Source organism: Apteryx mantelli, chromosome 7, assembly GCF_036417845.1.
Source record: "Apteryx mantelli isolate bAptMan1 chromosome 7, bAptMan1.hap1, whole genome shotgun sequence".
NCBI lineage: Eukaryota > Metazoa > Chordata > Aves > Apterygiformes > Apterygidae > Apteryx > Apteryx mantelli.
In genome coordinates, this window is record NC_089984.1 from 21,086,287 (window position 1) to 21,106,449 (window position 20,163).

General features: G+C 42.7%; 1 protein-coding gene across 1 annotated transcript; it reads left to right on the forward strand.

Moving 5' to 3' along the window:
- The first annotated feature begins 1,864 nt into the window (after window positions 1-1,864).
- MYOZ1 (myozenin 1) lies at window positions 1,865-18,604 on the forward strand. Its single transcript, XM_013960236.2, has 6 exons — window positions 1,865-1,948; window positions 4,064-4,165; window positions 5,803-5,984; window positions 14,691-14,925; window positions 17,379-17,538; window positions 18,373-18,604. Exons 2-6 carry the CDS (start codon window positions 4,090-4,092, stop codon window positions 18,602-18,604), a joined length of 885 nt encoding a protein of 294 aa, XP_013815690.1. The 5' UTR covers window positions 1,865-1,948; window positions 4,064-4,089.
- The last annotated feature ends 1,559 nt before the right edge of the window (window positions 18,605-20,163 follow it).

The window sequence follows — 20,163 nt, forward strand, 5'->3', positions numbered from 1 at the left end:
AAGAGAAATAAATGCGGTAAAAAAATATTCTTTGTTGTATGGCCTGCAGTGAGGAGGCTTTGACCAACACCAAGAGCCTTGCTCTTCTGTGACCACCTGCACTTGCGCAGAGTGGGTGTGAAGTGCAGACAGATGGTCAGTTGTGATGGTATTTGATACCCACCAGCTTTGTGCAGATGTAAATGCCTTCACCAGGCGTGAGGCTCTGTGACAGTGCCCACCACGGACAGTAGGTATCTACAGTTCAATTGTGCCATCCCCCACACCTGGAGGAGCTCCACAGAGCTACTCCCAGATCACCAGCATGGGAGTGTCGGGGGAGGATCTGGACCATCCAGGCCCTGTGTGTCATCCTGCTGTGTCCGCTGGGCTCAGTGAAAGAAGCAGCACTCTTTTGAATGGTGGAAAGCTTCCAGCAAATTACTACAGTGGTATGAAGGGGGGAGAATAAGGGCTATGCCATAGGCACAATGATGTGATGTATACGTAGTGATTATGTGGATGGATGCGACCAAGAAGGAAATGGGAAACTTTAGGCCAGGAGATGATTGCCATACATTTCCTGGCTCCAAGTCACAGGGATAAAAGGTGATTATTATCCATAGGTCTCCACCTCCCATCCACGGACACAGGTTACAACACTCTTATAAAAGGACTCTCCAAAGAGCACTGGGGTGTTAACGCCTTGGGATTGCAACACACTGATCAGACTGGGAAGTTTTATACCCTGCTAGTGCAGGCAAAAACAACTGTGCAAAGTATAGGAGAAAGGGAAAGTAACTGTCTCCCAATGATTCTTTATATCAACTTTATTTGCAAGTCTCTGTGCAGATGATTCCCTACTACGATCACAGCTTTGTTTCGTTTTTTTTCCCACTAGACTTTAAGTTTATTCAGTGGATAGCTTGGTTGTCCTCTGATGTGAAATAGGAAAGAACATTATTTTCTGTAGGATTCCTGCTGTACATAGAAGCTTAAAAGTTTGTGTATCTTAGAGTTATTCAGTAAAATGAGATAACCTTCCTTCCTCCCTAGAAGCAGAACCCAGTTGGGTAGGGGGAGAAAAACAGGGAGTGTTGCCTCAGAATGAGCAGGGGATAAAGTAAAGGAGTCATTTACATGCACAAAGCTACACTAAATGCAGGTAATCAGCCCTATTTCTGCCATGAATCGGGAAATGTGGAAGGAAGTCTCCTTGCTACTTGATTCTGTTGGGTTTCCTGCCCACATTACACAGCTACTTCCTAAGACTCTCTAAGTGGCTTTCTAAACTTTGTGGTTTTCCTACTAGTTCTTGTTTCATGGGTATGATTATTTTTATTCTGTGCTCTCTGATGTATTATTTGGCATTTTAGGAATTAATATGAGAGCCTGGAGGAAGCTGGGTTGAATGATGGAGTGAGGAGGGAGCAGAGGGAGGGTGTAAAAAAGAGCACGACCTGAGAGAGGTTCTTGAGGCATCACTGAGAAACAGGATATCGAGGAGGTGTTACTGAAGTGCCAGAGGAGGAGGGAGAGGGATGGCATGTTGATTGGAGCAGGAGGGAAGCAGTGAGGCACTTCACAGAACAGCGCGCCCGGTGTTCCCGGGAACTGAGGCGGTGACTGCGGGAGGCCTGAGGTGCAACCTTTTCCTCTCCCCTTTCCTCGGCGCTGGCGGTGGCGCTATCTGAGACCCCGCTCTCTGGGCTGTCAGCTATTAATAACCGCGGGATGCCTGTGCGAGCAGCCTTCAGGAGTCAAATTCACAGCACTCCGCATCAGCGCTTTGCGCCGGGCAGAGCCTGCCTGCGCCCCGGCAGCCCGGGTGAGCGGGGCTGCTGCACCACGAGCCTCCCCCCAGCGCCCAAAGGTGGGCCGGGAGGACGCGGCCCACGCGCCGCCAGCCCGCTGCTGAGCCCCGGGGCAGGCGCGTGAGCTGCTCTGAGCCTGGCGCTACAAGCCTAAGGTGAGTTGACCTGGCAGCAAAATAATTTAGAGCAGGGGCTGAAGAGGGTAAAGATTGGTTGGGTTTGCAGCAAAGCCAAGGAAATGACTGCTGCAAAGACCGAAGCAGAAAAAGAGAGAGGAATTGCACCACGGGACAGAGCTGATGGGAGAAAAGGGCAGTTGCGGCCCTGGTCTTATGCATGGGAGAGTGGGGAGGATGGGGACTGAGGCTCCGGCAGCCTCGCTGCCCTGGGGTGGCGGATCGAACAGCGCTCCCCGTGTGGCTCTGGGCCCCGCCATCGTGAAAGGCTGCTGCCCCTTTCCTTACGCTAGACCGACGGCGTGCGCTCCCTGATCCTGCCGGGGTAGCAAAGGACAGCAGAACGGGATAAACCTGCCCTCGCTGCTCCTTGGGAACGAGCGTGCTGCTCGAGGGGCACAGCTCCCTGCCTGCCCCTAGGAGTCCGTGTCTGGGGGACGCAGACGTTTTCCCTCCGCTTTGCCAGTCTTGTGACCCATCAGATGAGCCACAAACTCCCTGAAACTCCCTTCCCCCCGTGTCTCCTGGCAGCATTGCCCCTTTCCTGTCAAGCAGGGCCTGCTCTTTTATAGAGCCGAGCAGGTGTCCGGCTGCGCGAGGAGAATGCGCGGCGCGTGCTTTATGGCTGCACCTGCTCACGCTTGCTTTGGGAATACACCAGGATGGGATCCTTTATGATGTGAACCACATAGGCAGCATCTCAATAAAAAATCAGCCTTGGAGATCAGAAAGAAAACCTAATCCAAGAGAATATCTGCCAATGTAATTGGAGCAGGTTTCATCTGGCCAGGCTGCTTTTAGCAGTTGTCATCACCTCTCAAAATCATGTTCTAAAAGGAGTAATGATGGAAGGAAACTGCAAAATATTTAGAAGATAAAAATGTCTTGATCACAAGGAGGGCAGTGTACACAGTCCTAGAGCTGGTTTGCCTGCTAGTTTTAAAAAATAACTCATAGTTAATATCTTCAGTTTTGGAGCTCTAAGCAACTGAAGGTGTAAAAAAGGCACAAGGACAGAGATGGTTAGTTACTGTCTGCTATTGCTGAACCCCATGGAAGTTTGGTCATTTATTAGGTGAGGATCTGTCTCCTTATATACTGTCATTTGGGCAAGGACAATGCTAAAATGAAGAACATCAGCTCAACTTGCATTATGTGTGATAACCCCCAAGAAGGACTACGAGAAGCTGCCTGAAGTAAAATTGCTGGGTTTTCTCCTAACTTTTCCCATCTTTGCAGTACAGATCTCTCATCCTCCCTGGGGACAGAGATGGGAAACAGTGTACAAGAAGAAATCTCCCTCTTTCCTCCCTTCCCCCTCCAAAATGATATGCAATAGGATGAATACATAAGATAGAGGTGTAAGTGACTTCAAACAATTTGCACCTACGACTCTAACAAGCCTGCCCCTTCTTCCTCCAGCCCTTTTGAAATAAATCATCAACAGTCATAAAAGAGAATCACATAGGGTTTTTTTTTTTTTTACACACCTTGCAGCCTGATGGGTTTTCGAGGAGATATTCCAGTTCTAATAGGACTATCCAAATAACCAGACTAAGTATGTACATTATTCAAAACGTTCCCACATAATTCATGAGCAGACCCAACATCTTTCTACAAGAATATGTATTACCACCTAATGCTATCCACATGGCATTACAATGATGTTAAGTCACGAGACAGCAATTTTTCAAACTGACATTCCACACTGCAGCACAACATGATAACATAGTACCATCACGGCATACTGTACATGGGTGCCGGGAGACTGCAGTGCTGCAGTTATAATGTCTATTTTGGATGGCAACGCTATGTGGTAGTGAAGCAATGCTTCCCCTGTGATCTGCTGCCATATTTTGTGTCGTAATATGAAGTCTCCACAGAGCACCATGATGGCCTGATGCTGATATCCTGTCTGGGATGGTACCCAGACAGAACGATACTGGGATGATATTCTCTTTCATGTGGGAGAGATGGAAAAGAATCTGCATGTGAAATGAAGACCCTGTGTCTCTTAACTGTAGATGGAAACTAAAAGAAGGGCAAGAGAGACCTTTCCAGTGTTTCATTCTCCATTTCCTTCTGTGTGTTTAGAGCAAAGCAGAGAACCCTTTCTGGGAATGCCCCTAGCAGGGACTCCTGCTCCTGTTAAAAGGAAAAAGTCCACTAAACTCATTGGGAAGCTGACACACGAAGGTAAGATACATAAACTGCATATATAAGAACTGTTTGGCTTTCAACCCAGATTTCAGCCTTTAAAATCTCACACCCTATCCGGCTGAGCTCCCAGAGAAAGACATGCAGCGAACATACCAGGAGGCAGGGCCCCCGTTACAAAAGCTCAGCCTCTAATGACATCATATTTTGTAATTTTCTTTTCAAAAGTGTTGTATACACACTCAGGTCAAACTCTAGTCTGGATTACGCTTTGTAAACCAGCCTTCTCCTGTGGTATTAATCTGGATGCATACCAGTGTGAATGGAAAGATAATATGATCATTTAAAGATATCAACATTGCAGTGCCTAGTTATGTTCTTTGTTGATCTTTTCTCTCATCACCTTTGTCTTTGATTTGTTTTTCCTCTGTGTGAGAGAATTCCTTTGATTCCAGCACTCACCAGCGGGAAAAGTCAAATTTTCTCAGTGGGGCTAATATAGCAGGAGGGATGTAACCTGGGATACTTTTCTTTCTACAGAATACATGCGTATAGGGTGAGCTTTAATCAGCTGTGATATCCTCATCTTCTCTCTACTTTTGACAGCATGGCGCATACCTGCAGCGATTTTGAGCAGGAACAATTCAGTGCTGTCACTTTCTTCAGTGCCCTAAAAGGGCTCTATAAACTTCTTTGCTAGGGTATATGTCCCTAAATCCTGTATTCAAGTAAACAAGCAATTAAAAATCAAATAATCAGTAAAAGGGCATTTCCTCCTGTGCTGGAGAATACTGCTATATGGAATTGGCTTGCTAAAAGAAAGAGTTTCTCCAGAAAAAAAAAAAAAAGAAATGAAAATAAACGAAAATGAATATGTTGATACTAATTTCATACCAGACTAAGAACGGAGATTCATTCTCTGTTGTACATGAGAAGTAGAGGTGGGTAAGTGGTCTTATCCTTGCTTGATATGGAAAAAAAAAACCTAAGAAAAGTTGCTTGTTTCTGAATAACAAAAAACTTTAACTTCATTTCTGCAAGGTTTTTACACTGAAAATATTTGAATGCCTTGTTTTGATGGTGAATTGGTGGGACAAAATTCTATGGAAAGGCAGTTGTCCAGTAACAGGAGTATTAACAATTGAAGAGAACTCCAACCCCTTTTCCCTTTAAAAATTCCACTTAAAACAAGCAAAAAGATATAATAACATTACATTTTGCCATGGCTTCAGGATAATACTTAAACCAAGGCACCCCAGGGTTGTCTTTGCTTATTATTTGTCAGCACTATCCAAAGAGCTGACTGCCACTCACCTAACTCCAGAAGAAGGGAGTATAGGATGGTAACCAGGCAAGCCAGTGGTGCATTTTGAGGCAATACTACACAATCCCACTGCTCTGACTAAGGTATTTCAGATGTGGGATTCATGCATCCAGCTCCACCCTTACATAACTCCTATCTGTGCAGATTTGCCTCGACTGCAATCCAGAGTAAATTGCACCCATCTATATCCAAACTGTCATCACTGTAAGAAATTTGGTGCATAGGTTACTTCCTAAAAAATTTTAATTAGAAGAGAATTTGGCTGCTTTGAAGGCCCTGATGCTGGGAAGCAATGGGCAAGAGATCTGGACCAGAGCACTTCCTGAAGTGTCCCATCTGATATGTTTTGTAGCCATGCCACAGGAGGTGTCCAAACTGAATCTGGGGAAGAAGATCAGCATTCCCCGAGATGTGATGCTAGAAGAGCTTTCTCTCCTCACTAACAAAGGATCCAAGATGTTCAAATTACGTCAGCTGAGGGTGGAGAAGTTCATTTATGAGAATAACCCCGATGCCTTCATCGACAATTCTGTGGTAGGTTGGAGATTAAAACTGAAAAGTTGCTCCATACATCCAGGGGGAGCAGAAATGAAGGGTGCCTAAATCTCCCCTGGCCTTGGAGAGAGAAGGACACCCCTCTGGGAGTGTGTGTGTGTGTGTGTGTGTGTGTGTGTGTGTGTGTGTTGAGGTTCCACTGCCGAAGTAGTGCAGGGAAAAGACAAGATTACATGAGTTTAATTTCGATTTGGCAGCAGCATTCGTTTCCTTTGGGGAACACTTGGTATCACTGATGGAGAAGCATCAGAAAATGCAGTACTGAGTGAAGAGGGAGGACTGTATGATCGCAAATGTTCAGAGCTGCACAGGGCATGACTAATTGTTGTTGTACCAGTTCCACTTCTTTTATAAGAAGGAAATGACCCATTCAGACCTGACTTCAGCTCCAGTTGACACAGTTCTGTTTTTAGCCTAGGATATACTTTTATTCTTTTTTCTGGGCACAGTCCTCTGCTCATTTCTGCAAGAAGTTCCATAAATGAAAAATTGGACAAAAACCTCTACTGACACTGCAATACCTTCAGTTTATTTGCTAGAAGCCACGTTTGTTTTTTGCTAGTGTATTTTCCTGTCAAATATGGTGTATAAAGTCAGACATTCATTTTTCCCCCTTTTCCACCAGTAAATTTTGTTATTTAACCTTTGAACTAAGGCTTCTCTCTTCAGTTAGGTGATTGGAATAAGGTCTTTTGAAAATATTTACACTTTTACAAACAAAACTTTCCTTTTACATGATTGTCAGGAGTTCAGAAAACAAATAGAAAAGGTCTCAGGATTGTAGGCGTTCTAACTCAACATCTTCTCTTCTATTTGTTCTTTAAACTTTATTTGCTGTCATTTTATCCCTTTATGGCATCTATTTTCCAGTCCAAGGAAATTCAAGGAAAAAAAAGTCAAGCTGAAGAAAATGTTCTGCTAAACAAAAATGCCCTATTTTTTAGCCCTCTAATATTTTCAAAAGGAACACAAAATAAGTCTTTCTAGTTCACTTGTAGAAATGACAATTTGGGAAGCAGGATGTGGAAATATGCTGAAAAAGATAAGATGTCGTTAAAATGACAACAGTAGGTCATATTACAGATCAGGGATGACAGACCAGATACAGCAAATATATCTGATACTGTTGGACTTTGGGCAGTTTCATCATTTCCATGCCTCAAGCTGTTTATCTCTTCAATGAGCTATCCCCCAGAAAATATGTGAGAGAGGTGTTCAACCTTTGGGCTCTTCAGACTGAAAATCCTAGTGAAATGCAAATGTTATTATAAATACTCAGCTCTAAGAGCTCCCAAAATGTACAAAGCCCAGGTTTGTACATCAGAAATCTGAAGATTGCAGTGGGGATCATAGGCAGAGTGAGAAAATAAAGGAAATAAAAAGGCTGAAGTCCAAACTTCCAAAAATGCAAAGGTGTCACTTATGAGTGTCCAACCAAAGAAATACAAAGCAAACAAATTGTGATGAACAGGCTCCAAACTGGACTTGCAGAAACAGAGAGGCCCCAAAGTCTTAACTGAGACACTGGGTCTCCAAGACAGATTACAAAGGCTGGTAACAATCATTTCTTTTCTCAAGCTGTCTTTCCTACTCTATTGTGTTTTATTCATCAAAACCTGAGAATCGCTCCATACACTTTCTGCAGTGAATCTCTCCCTTTATTCTGGAAGATCCTGTTCTTTGAGCAAGACTGTAGGATACTTTGCCGTGAAGAAATGAATTTGAGGGTTTGGAGAAGGCCCTAACAAATCTAGCATTTTCTGTGTGGCTTTGCTATATGGTAACGATGGCAGGGTCTCCAAACAGCAGCTCATACTCTGCTTTAAAATGCTCCAATGTTTCACTTGCAGGTCTATCTTTTCTCCATGTTTGTGGTACAGATAACATCAGTTAATGCAGGATCTCCATTGGTTAGTGCAGGAAGAGCTTGGTCTGCTGTACTGCCCTTGCTCGGGGCCAGGTTAGCAGGACCACAGACATAACTGTTACCACGTGCTGGTTGCCCGGTGTGCTCTGTCCAAGGACTCTGCCGGGCTGCATCCACTGCCTCTGTGGATAACTGTTCTTGTCACCACAGCCGGCACGAATTAGCACTTTTGCTGGCAACCAGAGCAGCGAGAGGAACAGCTGAGCGATCGCAGCAACTGAACCATCTTCTTGGAAAGCTGGTTGTTCTCGGGCAGGTAACAGCAGCAGATCGGTGGCCTCACTGTTATCTTCCAAACTATCAGGACAGCACTTGACTCCAGCACAAAATCAACTTCATCAAAGAGGCCTTTTGATTGCAATATTTGCTTAGCTCTTTGTTCCTTTCCATTCTTCTCCCTGGCTCTGCTCAGAGGATGATGCAGAAAGGGAGGCTTAAATGAAAGGGAAGTGCAGGAGGAAGCTAATGGCAGAGTAGAAAATTTCTACCGCTGTTTCCAGTTACTCGCTTCTTCCAGTTAATTTTCACATCCTTTGCTCCCCGCCCCAAAGAAGCACTTGTGCCTTTGAGACTGTGGGACACTGGAGGGATTTAAAGCTGGTGGGCTGTTTTCTGCTTTTACATCATGGATTTCTTAGCTGTCTTAGAAAATTCTCAGGACAAACTTAGCAAAAGAGGACAAGAAAGGACTGAGATGGAGTATAGATAGATTGTTTCTTTTTCCAAATCAAAAAAAATTTGAACAGCAAGGTAATGTAATATTAAAACAGGAAAAAGAGAAAGGTTATTAAAAATAAATCCAAACCAGATAAGAGCTCCCAGAATAGCCTGTGCTGGAGCCATAAACCTTCCACAAAAGGGAGAAGATCTCAGTAGTCCCATGTCATCGATCCACCCTCCTGCTTTCCTCCTACTCTTCCCCCTCCCAAACAACCACATTGGACGATCAGATCACTCTCCTTACTTGTAGCAGAGAAAACCTATACATTGTGTGTGCATGAATGAGATGGCCCCACGCAAAAGAGAGAACCTGTGACTCTCATTACTGCTATGGCTCCGTCCATCCAGTTAAAGGCAAAGGAGCTAAATCCAGAATCAAAAGGACTGAACATTCCCAACCTGAGCGCAATGAAATGCACTACTCGCTGTCTAGCGGTCTTCAGTATTGTCTCTCTTCCCTTGCAAATATACAGTACAAGGAGACGTTTTCAGGGAGGGCTGAGTTTGACACTTTTAGCACACTGATAACCTGCCAAGTGAGGAGAGTTCATGAGATGTCCTCCCTGTTTGGTGTCACACTGGAGAAGCTGTGCTCTGCTGGGCTCTGGCTAGTGAGAATAAATCAGACCCCAGGATGTGCCACTGATTTGCAGGAACTGTGGTACTCTACATGTCTCAGAAGGTATTATCAACCCCCCTAGGGAGCTGCGAGATGCAATTTATTACTGTTTAAAGACTATTATGAAATCCTATCTGCTATGTGCTGTATTACTGTAGCATCTGATCAACCATAGCAGGAAGGAAATTACTACACTAATTCTACAGAGTGAAACTGAACCATGTAGATCAATTAATTGTCCAGTATTGCAGAGATGGTTTGGGTATTATCTCTGGGTCTCTGAAATCCTGCTTTGCTGTTTAGCAATTAGATCAGCAGTTCACAGACCTTTTCTCCACTTGATAATGATGCATTTGTTTGGCCTGAAATATGTCAAGATCATGTGAAACTGAATGTTTCTTAGCTTTACAACCCTACTCATTATTGCCATAACTCCACTCATGGTCCAACCCCTGCTTTGGGAAACCTCTGTGCAAGATCTTCCTGCCTATCATTACATAATGAAAGTGCTCAAAAACAAAAACATGGTTATGCTTTTCTGTTGCTGCTGTTAAGCTGGTTTTCATCCAGTGGGAATCCTTAAAAATAAAGTCTGTTCTGACGGTCAAAATCTGTGGCCTGATTTGAGTTACATGCAGGAAACAGTTTATAGAAAGATTTGATTTCCATCTATCTTTTTTTTTTCTTCCTGCTTTACCTACCAGATTTTAAATTAAAACCATTAGGAAGGTGGAATAACTGATATCTGAGGAGACAGTTATTAGCAGTACTACATAGAAAAGCTTGATACATTCTCAGACTAGCCAACAGGTTAAAATAAATGCAGTTCCCATGTCCTGGAAACACTTGTATGAAAGCAAGCTGAACGTGTGTTCGCAAGCAATTTCTGCTGGACTTCAGGTCAGGCGGTCCCTTCAGATCAGAATCAGAGACCAAATGTGAAACAAAACATGAGCAGTAAAAAGGGGTTAAAGAACTGGATTACCGTTCCTCTGGACAATGGCAGGAGTAAACTTGTATTTCTTTTGCTGCTGAACAAGAAGAGAACATGGAAGAGTAGGCAAAGGTGGAAGGAAGCAAATGGAAGTGGTTATGTTACAATGCCAAAACTGGTGCTTCATAACAGACAGAAGCACACAAATATCCTGCCTCAGAGTTCTTACATGCTAAATAGCCAGACGTGATATAGTTTATACAGGAAAGCGTAAGGATGGAGGAGTGGAAGATCTCATCATGCAGCTACTTGGTTCAAGGCACAAGCATGCGCTGATGGCTCTGTTTGCCCCTTAACATATCCAGCAGAAGGACAATGAAGATCACTGGAGATGGAGCTAAAGGGCAAATGTTAAGCACTATTCCTAGAAAGTCTGTTCTGCAGGGAAGATTAAACTTCTTGAACCTCTTGAAAAGGATAACCACAAGCTGAGATATGGAAGACTCAGGTTGTGACCTAAGTGGAGTTAGTCAGCTGAGATGAAAACCTTCTAATGAAATAAGACCTGCTGTGCTGGAGCTGGATTGGTGTAGAAGAGCTAGAGTCCCACCTATATCCAAAACAAGCTAGAAGTGAACATGAAGTCTGATGCCTTCTTGCTCAAGAAGTGATTGGTGTGGAAACAAGAATGACAGAGAAGGGCCATTGTTTCTCCACAGTAGTTTTGATGGAGCACTGTGAGAAAACTTCGGACTGAACAGCGGCAGAGATTCAATTTCTTTCATCAAAAAGAGAATGCTACAAGGATGATATAAAGTATACAAATGAGATGATACATAATTTTTGTGTAGTATTAGATGAAAATTCTCATTTAGACTGGTAAATTCAGGCATAGAAGTGGAAAATGATTTGCCCAAGATTAAATAACAAGTCAGGAGTAGAGCTGGGAATAGAAAACAAGAGCTCAAACCATTAAACTATGGGACTATCCCCCTTGTGGAAGGATGATCAAAAAAAATCCATTAGCATAGGATATCTTAAAACCTAAGGTCACTTTTTATTTTCATTCTTTTTTATAAATGTGAATCATGAGTTTAAGGCTGTGCAACTTCAAATGAAGGAGGCAGGGGCACCCCTTCACCCTATTTATTTGATAAAAACAGCAGGCAGTCTTATGCAGTCATTTTTCCTCTCCTATATCTCAGTGTTTGAATTTTAAATCTCCCGTCCCACCATTAAGGAGTATTTGAGTGGCTGCTGCTGAGGGAGGGAGTCACAGTAACTTCAGAAGTGTTAGTAACCACACAGGCATCAAGCTTTTGGGAAGTTCTTCATCAGGGAGGCGGAAATAGAAACACATTTGGTGGTCTCAATCATTCTCTTTAGGGTAGAGCAAGGAGCAGAGGGGGAGCACACAGTGTCTCTTCCTGGGGACTGCCTGCAGTGACATCAGGGCCTTGAGATACTTAGAGATCCCAGCTCCATTAGTGGATCATCTTTCATCATCTATTTTTCGTGTGACACACAGCAGCCCTAGATAATTCAGAATTCATCCAATCTAGGCTCTCAGTTTGTGGAACCAGGCTCTTGCAAAGGCTAAGGACTTCAAAGACACATGAGCCCAATTTGTTTAGCCAACCCAGAGGACTATGCATCATATGAACTTGCCACAAATGTTCTCTTGTTAGAGTGGATATAGGGATGCCCAGGGACTGAGAGCCTCCACTGCCTCCTGCAACAGGCAGACAGGGCAGACCCTACCCTGGAGGGGTGTGGGAACTGCTTTCAGGGGCCGGAGGAGAAGGGAATCTGCATCCTCAGTTGACACTCCTGGGCTTCTCTCCTGGGACTGCAAACAGGAGGGTCAGTCAAAACTATACAGGACGGTGGGTTTTGTGATGTGAATATGTATATAAGTAAAAGCTCCACATTCTGTTAGCAATGGCCCAGGTGACACGTTCCCCTCAAGTGTATACCATATTTCACTTTAAACACTCTGAACATAGGCCTGCTCTAAGTACAAGAGACGTGGCTGCATTTACCCAGCTTTGGCTACATCCAGGCTCCTGCTTGAGGCTGCCCTTCCTGAGCTCTGCTCTCTTGGAGTGAGCTGGTGTGAATCCAGCAAGGTTCAAGATTTCAAAAAGATGAACCAGCCTTTGCCTCCTGTTATAGAAAAAGGAGATTCCCCTGTAAGTTTGAGCTCAGACAATCTATTGTGGCATTCAAAACTAATGAAAAAAGAGATTCTTATTCTAGCAGGTGAGTGGACCAGTGGTATTGTACAGAAAATGGGTCTTAACGTCTGAATGGAGAGGTCTGCTGATGTTTTCTCAGTAGGTCCGTGAAGAGCCATGAACTAGGCTGAGACCCACCAAGCTATTTTCACTTCTATCTAAATGGGATTTAAGTCTGGCTTTCCTGAGGCAAACCTTGTGTTTCAGAGAAACTTCACTCCCACTTAGTGATAAGATCACAATTTAAAATAAGATGACAAGACAACGATGACCCTTCCTGGCCACATCAAATACTGCTGTGCACAAAATCACACCAGCTCTTTTTACTGTAGTCATGTTATGCTTATGTTTCCTGATGTTTTTGAGGGAGAGTGCATGTTAGTAAGCAGAGGAAAAGAGAAATAAGCATTTGATTTGCAGGAAGGGCACACAGCGTGGGTGAAACTTGAATGAAAACAGATGGAATCCTGTTTTGAAATTACTGAGCTGTGGAGAGGCAAATAAGTAGATGCATTAACCTTGCATATAGAGTAACCTTCTGAGATGACCTCATTCTGACCCCTACACCCCCAAAAACCTTGTTTCAGTTTGCTTTTCTACCCTTACATAGCTTCTGATGCATAATTGAAAAAATCACCCTGCTAGCTCCTGTGTACAGCTTAAGCTTCATGCTCACAATCGTCTCCCTTCTCAGTGCTTCCTGACATTCAGGGGAACATTATCTCCCTGTTCCTAAAATGGGAATTCCCTACGTCCAGGAGAAGGACAGACAGTCCCTGAAGGCCCTGGGGGCACCAGCTCTGCCACTTCAGCCTGCAGCTGGCTCCAAGCCTGGGCTGCAGCCTGGTGACCTGCTGTGAAACCCTGGACACTGTTGCTGGAGACACACGGAGCAGAGAGTTAGATAATTCTGCCTTGAGCCTTGTGGGGTTTTCACGTCTCATCTATTTTTAGCTGACCAAACAGCTGGCCTTGGAAGACTGTTTACAGCCTGGAAATCTTCTTATTGCTAAACTGTACTAGGTGTAAGAGCCCTGAGAAAGCCTTAACCCTTTGAGGGCCGTGGGACTGGGACTCTGGTCTCCCATTGACTGCATGAGAAGAATTTACACAAGCACAATTGCAGCATGAGAAACCACAGATTCATTCAGCTTCAGCTGTAATTCTCTGTTACTTTTTCATGTACCTATAACCAATCATCCAGTCCAACAGGAAAGACTATATGTGATACATGCACCATGTGACTTGTGTTATACAGCCATGTGGGCTGTAATGCATGAAACATATTTTTATCTTTGATAGGAGCTCACTGGTGCCCAAAACATAAAACATTTTTCTGTAAATATTATATTGGTTTCTGTTCCACAGAATATTTATTAAAATTGCTTTGTGCAAAGATACGCCCCTGTGCTGGCACCACAGAGTCTATGATGATTTGCTCTTCCACTATGTACTGCAGGGACTGCACCCTCTAGCCTGAACTAGGGAGAACAGATGGCCTGGACAATAAGATCAGCTTTATTTTTCTGATGGATACAGCTTTCTGTCTTGCCTTGTCAGTGGTTAGATTTGGTTTGATAATGCACATATTGCTAAAAATAAAATTCCTCCTTTCTGTCATTTTCCTCTTGTGGTCTCAAGAAAGTCTTTCATGGCTGCTATCTCTTCAGTCTTTCTCAATGTGTAAATACCTCTCTCCATACAGACCTTCATGGATATGGAAAACTGATGTACTGACAGTCATCTTGCAGGGTTTTATGTTGTCACAGGTTCTGGGGCCTTATAACACTTAGCTCCCAAGCTGTAACCTACCTGACTCTGCTGGGCTATCTTAACCTTGACATGAAACACCTCCTGGTTTCTTGTCCGCTTGCTTTCCCACAGCTTAACTAATGTATCTCAATTTGGACCTCCACCTGTTCTGGCAAAGGCACTTCCTTTCCCTACCTCCTGTATTTCATACTGATCACTGCTGGAGATACTACACAGATCCCTCTCTTCCCAGCCTGATCATATAAAATGACTATGAGGTGTCCATTAAAAAGTGACCTTCAGCTGCCCTTGCTGCTTTTCCATAACTGCTCCTATATTGAATATAGGGAATAACCTATGCTAAGTTCTGTCATTGGCTTTGTAATTGAGACACAAGTCTGATAAGACCTTGGGGACTCAGGAGTGCATGTTCTAAGACCCATGCCTGCAAATATAAATGGGTTAGTGATTCCTACTTTCTGTTCTCCTGCTCTAGGATCACTTTCAGAAGTTCATCCCATCAGGAGGGCATTACAGGGGAGATGCTCACGGCTATGCCCAAGGGCGGATGGTAGGAGGAGTAACAGCAGGGCAGCATGGCTCCAGTAAGCAGCAATATCCCCCAGTTCCTCCTAGGCCTGGAAGCAAAGGAGGCCCTGGGGACAGTGAAGGGGATCATGCTGGGGAATCGGCTGGAAGTGGTGGAGAAGGAGGCGATGGTACAGAGAAAGGCAAGTATCTCTCTGCAAGAATAAGAAATAGATAAAGCTATCAGAGCTTGGGCCAATCTTACTCTTAAGGACAGGTAAATTAATTTTGGTTAAAACCTTAATTCTTCCAAACTAAGCTCAGTTGCAAACTTTAGAAAAGTTGAATCTCCTTTGGCTTGAGAGTTTTATTTGCATGTTTGTGTGGCTTATTCACAGGCAAGAAGCAGAAATACCTGCCCTGGCTGAATCAAAGAAATTCTGGGAATTTTTGAGAACTCTTGAGCTCTTAAGGTTGATATAACAGTGCGCTGGTATTGCATGTTACACAACATGGGGATCCACCTTTTCTTCTGAAATGTTCCACACTGACCACTGCTAGAGATAGCAGTCGTAGCAGCTCTTTAGTCCATTAGTCTGATCTGACACATCAGTCTGGGTCCTAATTTCAAATCAAAATTTTCACCTAAAGGAACATCGCTTCTTGGATAATCTTCAGAAATGAACAGCAATATTTCCAAACATTATCTGGTAATCATCACTAGTCTGCTGAAGCAATATCTTTATGAGGCATAGTATTTTTCTTTAAATTAGTCCTTGCTTAATTTTATCCTCCATTTAGTTTGGCCAGAAACCTCTGGAACCAAATCCCTTGTAATAAGATCAGCCTGACATCCTCTTTTTGTCATTTTAGGCAGGTGATACTGGATTATAAATCTCTTCCTGAATATACAGAATAGTCACTTTAATGGTTCCTATGGGATTTTAACAAAAAAAGGCAAATTTGCATGGGAACTGGGCAGAGCTACATTAAATGAACAGCTACCTTAAATGACTTGTAAAATCCAAGATTTTTCATTTACATCTGGACAAATGCACATTTTGTATCAAAATCATTGTTAACATTTCTGAATATCATTGTGAAAAAGAAATTTGTGTAGACTCTGTCTTCTTATAGGTGATTTTTCTCTACTGTTATCCCTTTTCTGTGTGCAGGGAGAAGGAGGATTAACATCATCCCATAGTATTTACCGCAGAGATGGATCCCAACTGCTTTATCTTTAAACCCTAGCAATCAATTTACTTCTAAAGTACTTAGTTTACATCCTTCGCACAGAAAGGGAGGTAGTTTTGCTTGTTTTTTTTATAATGAAAATGAGGTGCTTTTGTATGTCTATAATTTTCTGAAACCAGGAAGGCCCAGGATTTGGCGAGGTTTGAAGAAAATAAGCAAGTCCAAGAAAGAAGATGTGATAAAGAATAAAGTTTCAGATAAAAGTATTAGTGTTCATACTTTGCCATTTACTTCATAAAGCCTTGTTTTCTGTGCAAACTATAGTCATGAAAGCACCAGAATGTCTACTAACTCCATTAACTTGCTATCTGACCTTATCAAACTGAAAGTCACTGGTGGGAAAGGAACACTCTGCAGCCTTAAGATTTCTGGAGGATGGGAGTCTTGAAAGTGTGCTACACATCACTACACAATCAATACTCTTATTGGCAAGATGGTATTATACACAACTGGAAAAAATGAAGCACACAGAATGAATATGCTTGTCTAAGGCCATCTGGTTAATTAATGAAGCAGCCAGAAACCAGCGTAAAATTTCTGGCAATCAAGTATTTGGTTTAACAGCAACAAAGTGCAGCTCTATCACTGACAGGGCTTTAACTTGCACAGATACCCCATCAGATTTTCAAACAACCTTTAGTCATCCTGAGGTGTTTGAGCCAGACTTCCCTCTGGCATCCTGGCTCAGGAGGGGAAAATATGAATGTCTACTCATGTAGCTACAAAGGAAATACCAACTTATAAAAATATCCACACGAGAGAGATAGCAACTTTAAAACATTCAAGAATGGACTCCTGAGAAAGTAAAGATGGTTACGGGCTGCAAATATCCTGAAATATGATGGTTAAAGGTTTTAGTTTGATCAGTTAGAGAAAAGTCAACTGCAAAGTTTGAGTCTACTTCTGGAATGTTTACAGTCAGGACTTGCTTTGGCCCATCTGATGGTGGGGTTTGGGGGGAGGGAGGGCTTACGTCTGCTATGACCAGACAGGGAAGGAAGAAGTTAATTATGAAATCAGAGAGCATTTTAGCTTGCATAAAAGCTTTCCCTGAGGTAGTGGAAGAGATGATGGGGTAAGGACATTTCTTCTTGGGGGAAGAGGTTTCTATTTGAGCAACCAGATGGAACAATGAAAAATTAGCTTTCAGATATATGCTCTAATGCAAATTCATGGATCAGTAGTTCTCAGACTGTGGTACACATACTTTTGTGGATGATCATGGAAGTGGCCCACAACACAGTCTAAGAAAAAGCTAACTGTAAATACTAAGATTTGATTTGAAAGTTGCCGGATCAGGAGACAAAGCTGTTGCCTCAACCTCAGTAGCACAATATAGAAAGGTGATGTATTTGGAGTAAGTGTTGTCTGAGCAGAGTGTTTTCCTTTCCTCTGTTTACAGATAGCAAGTCAGGAGGGAAAAAAGTCACAATCTTTAAAACTTACATCTCCCCCTGGGAACGAGCAATGGGTATCAGCCCTCAGGACAAATGTCAGTTCACGATTGACCTACTGTCATATGGTCCCAAAGCTGATCTCCCCCATTACAAGTCTTTTAATAGGTAAGCCTACCTGGATATTTAATTCAATTTACTTTGCATAAGAAACATAGCCCTAAACATCACCCCCCTTTCTTCTGTTTAAAGCAGTGTAAATAAGTTTTAGTGATATGCCATTTTGCTTATCCGTCTCCTGTGGATTCAAAGTTTGGAGGCCTACAAAAAGAAACTACATTAAGAGCTAGAGACCTGAATCTAGCTTATAGATATAAAACTTATGTAGCAGGATAACATTACTTTAATCCTATTTCTCCTTCCTTTCCTCCTATTTGATTGGGGAAGATTTGGCTTGCCACTGTTTATTACTGCAGCCATTTCAAATTCAAGAGTTCAAGAAAAATCCTTGAGATCAGAAACCATGTACTTCACATTACTTCAGATAAGAATCAGGCTCTTCCTGACCCTTCTGATAAAAAATGAGATATAAAGATATTTCTTGTGCAGCAACAACTTTCTGTTAACCTCTGTATTTTGTTACCCGCCTCCACGGCCTCAGAACATTAGAATCCAGGACAAACCCAAAGGCCGCTCCTTTCTGCAATAACACAGCCTCTGCCTCCTATGCGCATGGGGTACCGATAGGTGTGGAAGGTGTATGGTTTGATGGAGGTTCATGCAGCAGGGCTGAAGGAAGTGCATAGGAGCAGAGAGGTGGTTTATCTTTTTTTTCACATAGGCAATATAGATGCGTATGTTCTTGGGTAGAATCTTTTGGCCAATGACACGGCAACACTGGTAAAATTTAGAGTCTTGATAGCTTTAATTTTTGATTTAGCTTCTAAATCCCATTCTTTACCTATGTCCTGTATGCTAACTCCATTTGTTCCCCTGTGCCAGGACTGCCATGCCTTATGGGGGTTATGAGAAAGCAGCCAAACGGATGACCTTCAAAGTGCCTCAGTTTGAGATTGGCCCTTTGCTTCCGGAATCTATCATGTTATATAATCAAAATATCAGCAACAGACCCTCCTTCAACAGAACCCCAATACCTTGGATGCCTTCAGGAGAATCCTCTGAGTACCATATTGAGGTCAACGTGCCGAGGAGTGGTGAAACGGAAGAGCTATAAATCCCTGGCCCCCAGGTCTTTCTTTTTTCTCAGCCCTGTCTATTTGCAAATTAATGGTAGGGAGCTGAAAAATGCAACTCTAGTCCTTCCTTTACTTTGCTCTTAACCCAGACAAGTTCCTAGTAGGTTCTAAACTTATCTTTGCTGTGGTGTTAATCCATATCAGAAACAGTTTGAGGGAAGGGAGCTTTTATTCACCAGGGCAACAAAAGGCAAAACTGGGAAGTGTTTTTCTGTTTAGAGATACTAAATGCTGCCTGTCTGCTCAATAATAAGTCTGTTTGTCATATATTAACAAGTAATAAAGCACCAAGAGGAAAAAAGTCTGTTTTTCTCTTTTAAACAAAGTGCTGCTGAATCAGTTTGGGGATTAGTAATAACAAAAGTTTCAATCTCACAAGCAGGCTGTTAGCTTGGGAAGAAAGATCTGGGACTGATAAAGATAGTCATAAGATAGGCAGGTATAAATCAAGGTGGCCTGGATAAAGACCTCAAAGCTGATGGTGAGGAATGATGACTTTGAGAGGAATAATACATGCACTTAAAGAGGATCAAAGGTGTTACGAGAGATAAAATAGCAAGTCAGCCTGTCAATATAACAGACCTTAAACTATTTCACTGTCACCTGAGATGCCCCCATTCTCCAGAATGGGAAATAGGTGATAGCCCAAGCAATTTTTTTCATATAGACAAACCAGGAAAGGAAAAGGTTGGGAGGGAACTGAGGCACACTCAAGTGACATGACTTGCACATAGTTACAGAGCAAGAAAAACAGAAAGCCATAATTACAACAGAAGTACTCCAGTAACCACCCCAGTGCATTATTTATTCAAATATACAGGCCCCAAAATCTATTTTATTTCTTGCTAACAGTTGTACCAGTACCAAACAGTTAGGAAGAAAGGCAGGTTCTGTGGAAAACAAGTAAAGAATTTTATTTTTCTTCATGAAATGCCTCTGTTTCATGGGTATTTGCACCCTGATGCATGACATATGAGACTGCCACTTCACCAGTGTATCACAGCTCAGCCTGCACGGGGACTGCCTGGAATTCTCAGTCCTGGTGTCTTCTTCAGGTCTACATTTCCTCTTATAAAGAAGGCTAAATAATTTACTTGCAGGGACAGCTTCCACTGACGTACTTTTAAATTAGAAGATTTTCCTCCTTCCTTTTCTAGAAATCCCTGCAACCATATTGTTGACTTTTATTCTGTTTGTAAAGTTATGAGAATGGATTTATTGCAATCCTTTAGAAAGCTACTGCCAGGGCTACCCCCAGTAGCAAAGATGAGATTTCTAAAACAATGAACTACATTTTATAGAACAATTCAGAATATTGTCTTCCTGTTTATATGGCCTAACATATACATGCTAGTTTGGTCACCATTCAAATTAATGTTAAAAGTGAGAAAAATCAGTAATACAAATTCTGTCCTGAAAATACTTGGCACAACTCTGTTAATTTCAGTGAGGCTTGCAGCAACTGTAATCAAGGCAGAAGTCTGTCCAAAAAGATCAAATATTTAAGAGGAGGCAAATAATCACTCTTGCTCTTTGT

Bases quoted from the DNA above. Each gene is read 5' to 3' on its own strand.
- MYOZ1 (XM_013960236.2), top strand. From the start codon at position 4,090: ATGCCCCTAGCAGGGACTCCTGCTCCTGTTAAAAGGAAAAAGTCCACT. The intron at 4,166-5,802 runs GTAAGATACATA...TATGTTTTGTAG, and splicing joins TGGGAAGCTGACACACGAAG to CCATGCCACAGGAGGTGTCC. The intron at 17,539-18,372 runs GTAAGCCTACCT...CCCCTGTGCCAG, and splicing joins CATTACAAGTCTTTTAATAG to GACTGCCATGCCTTATGGGG.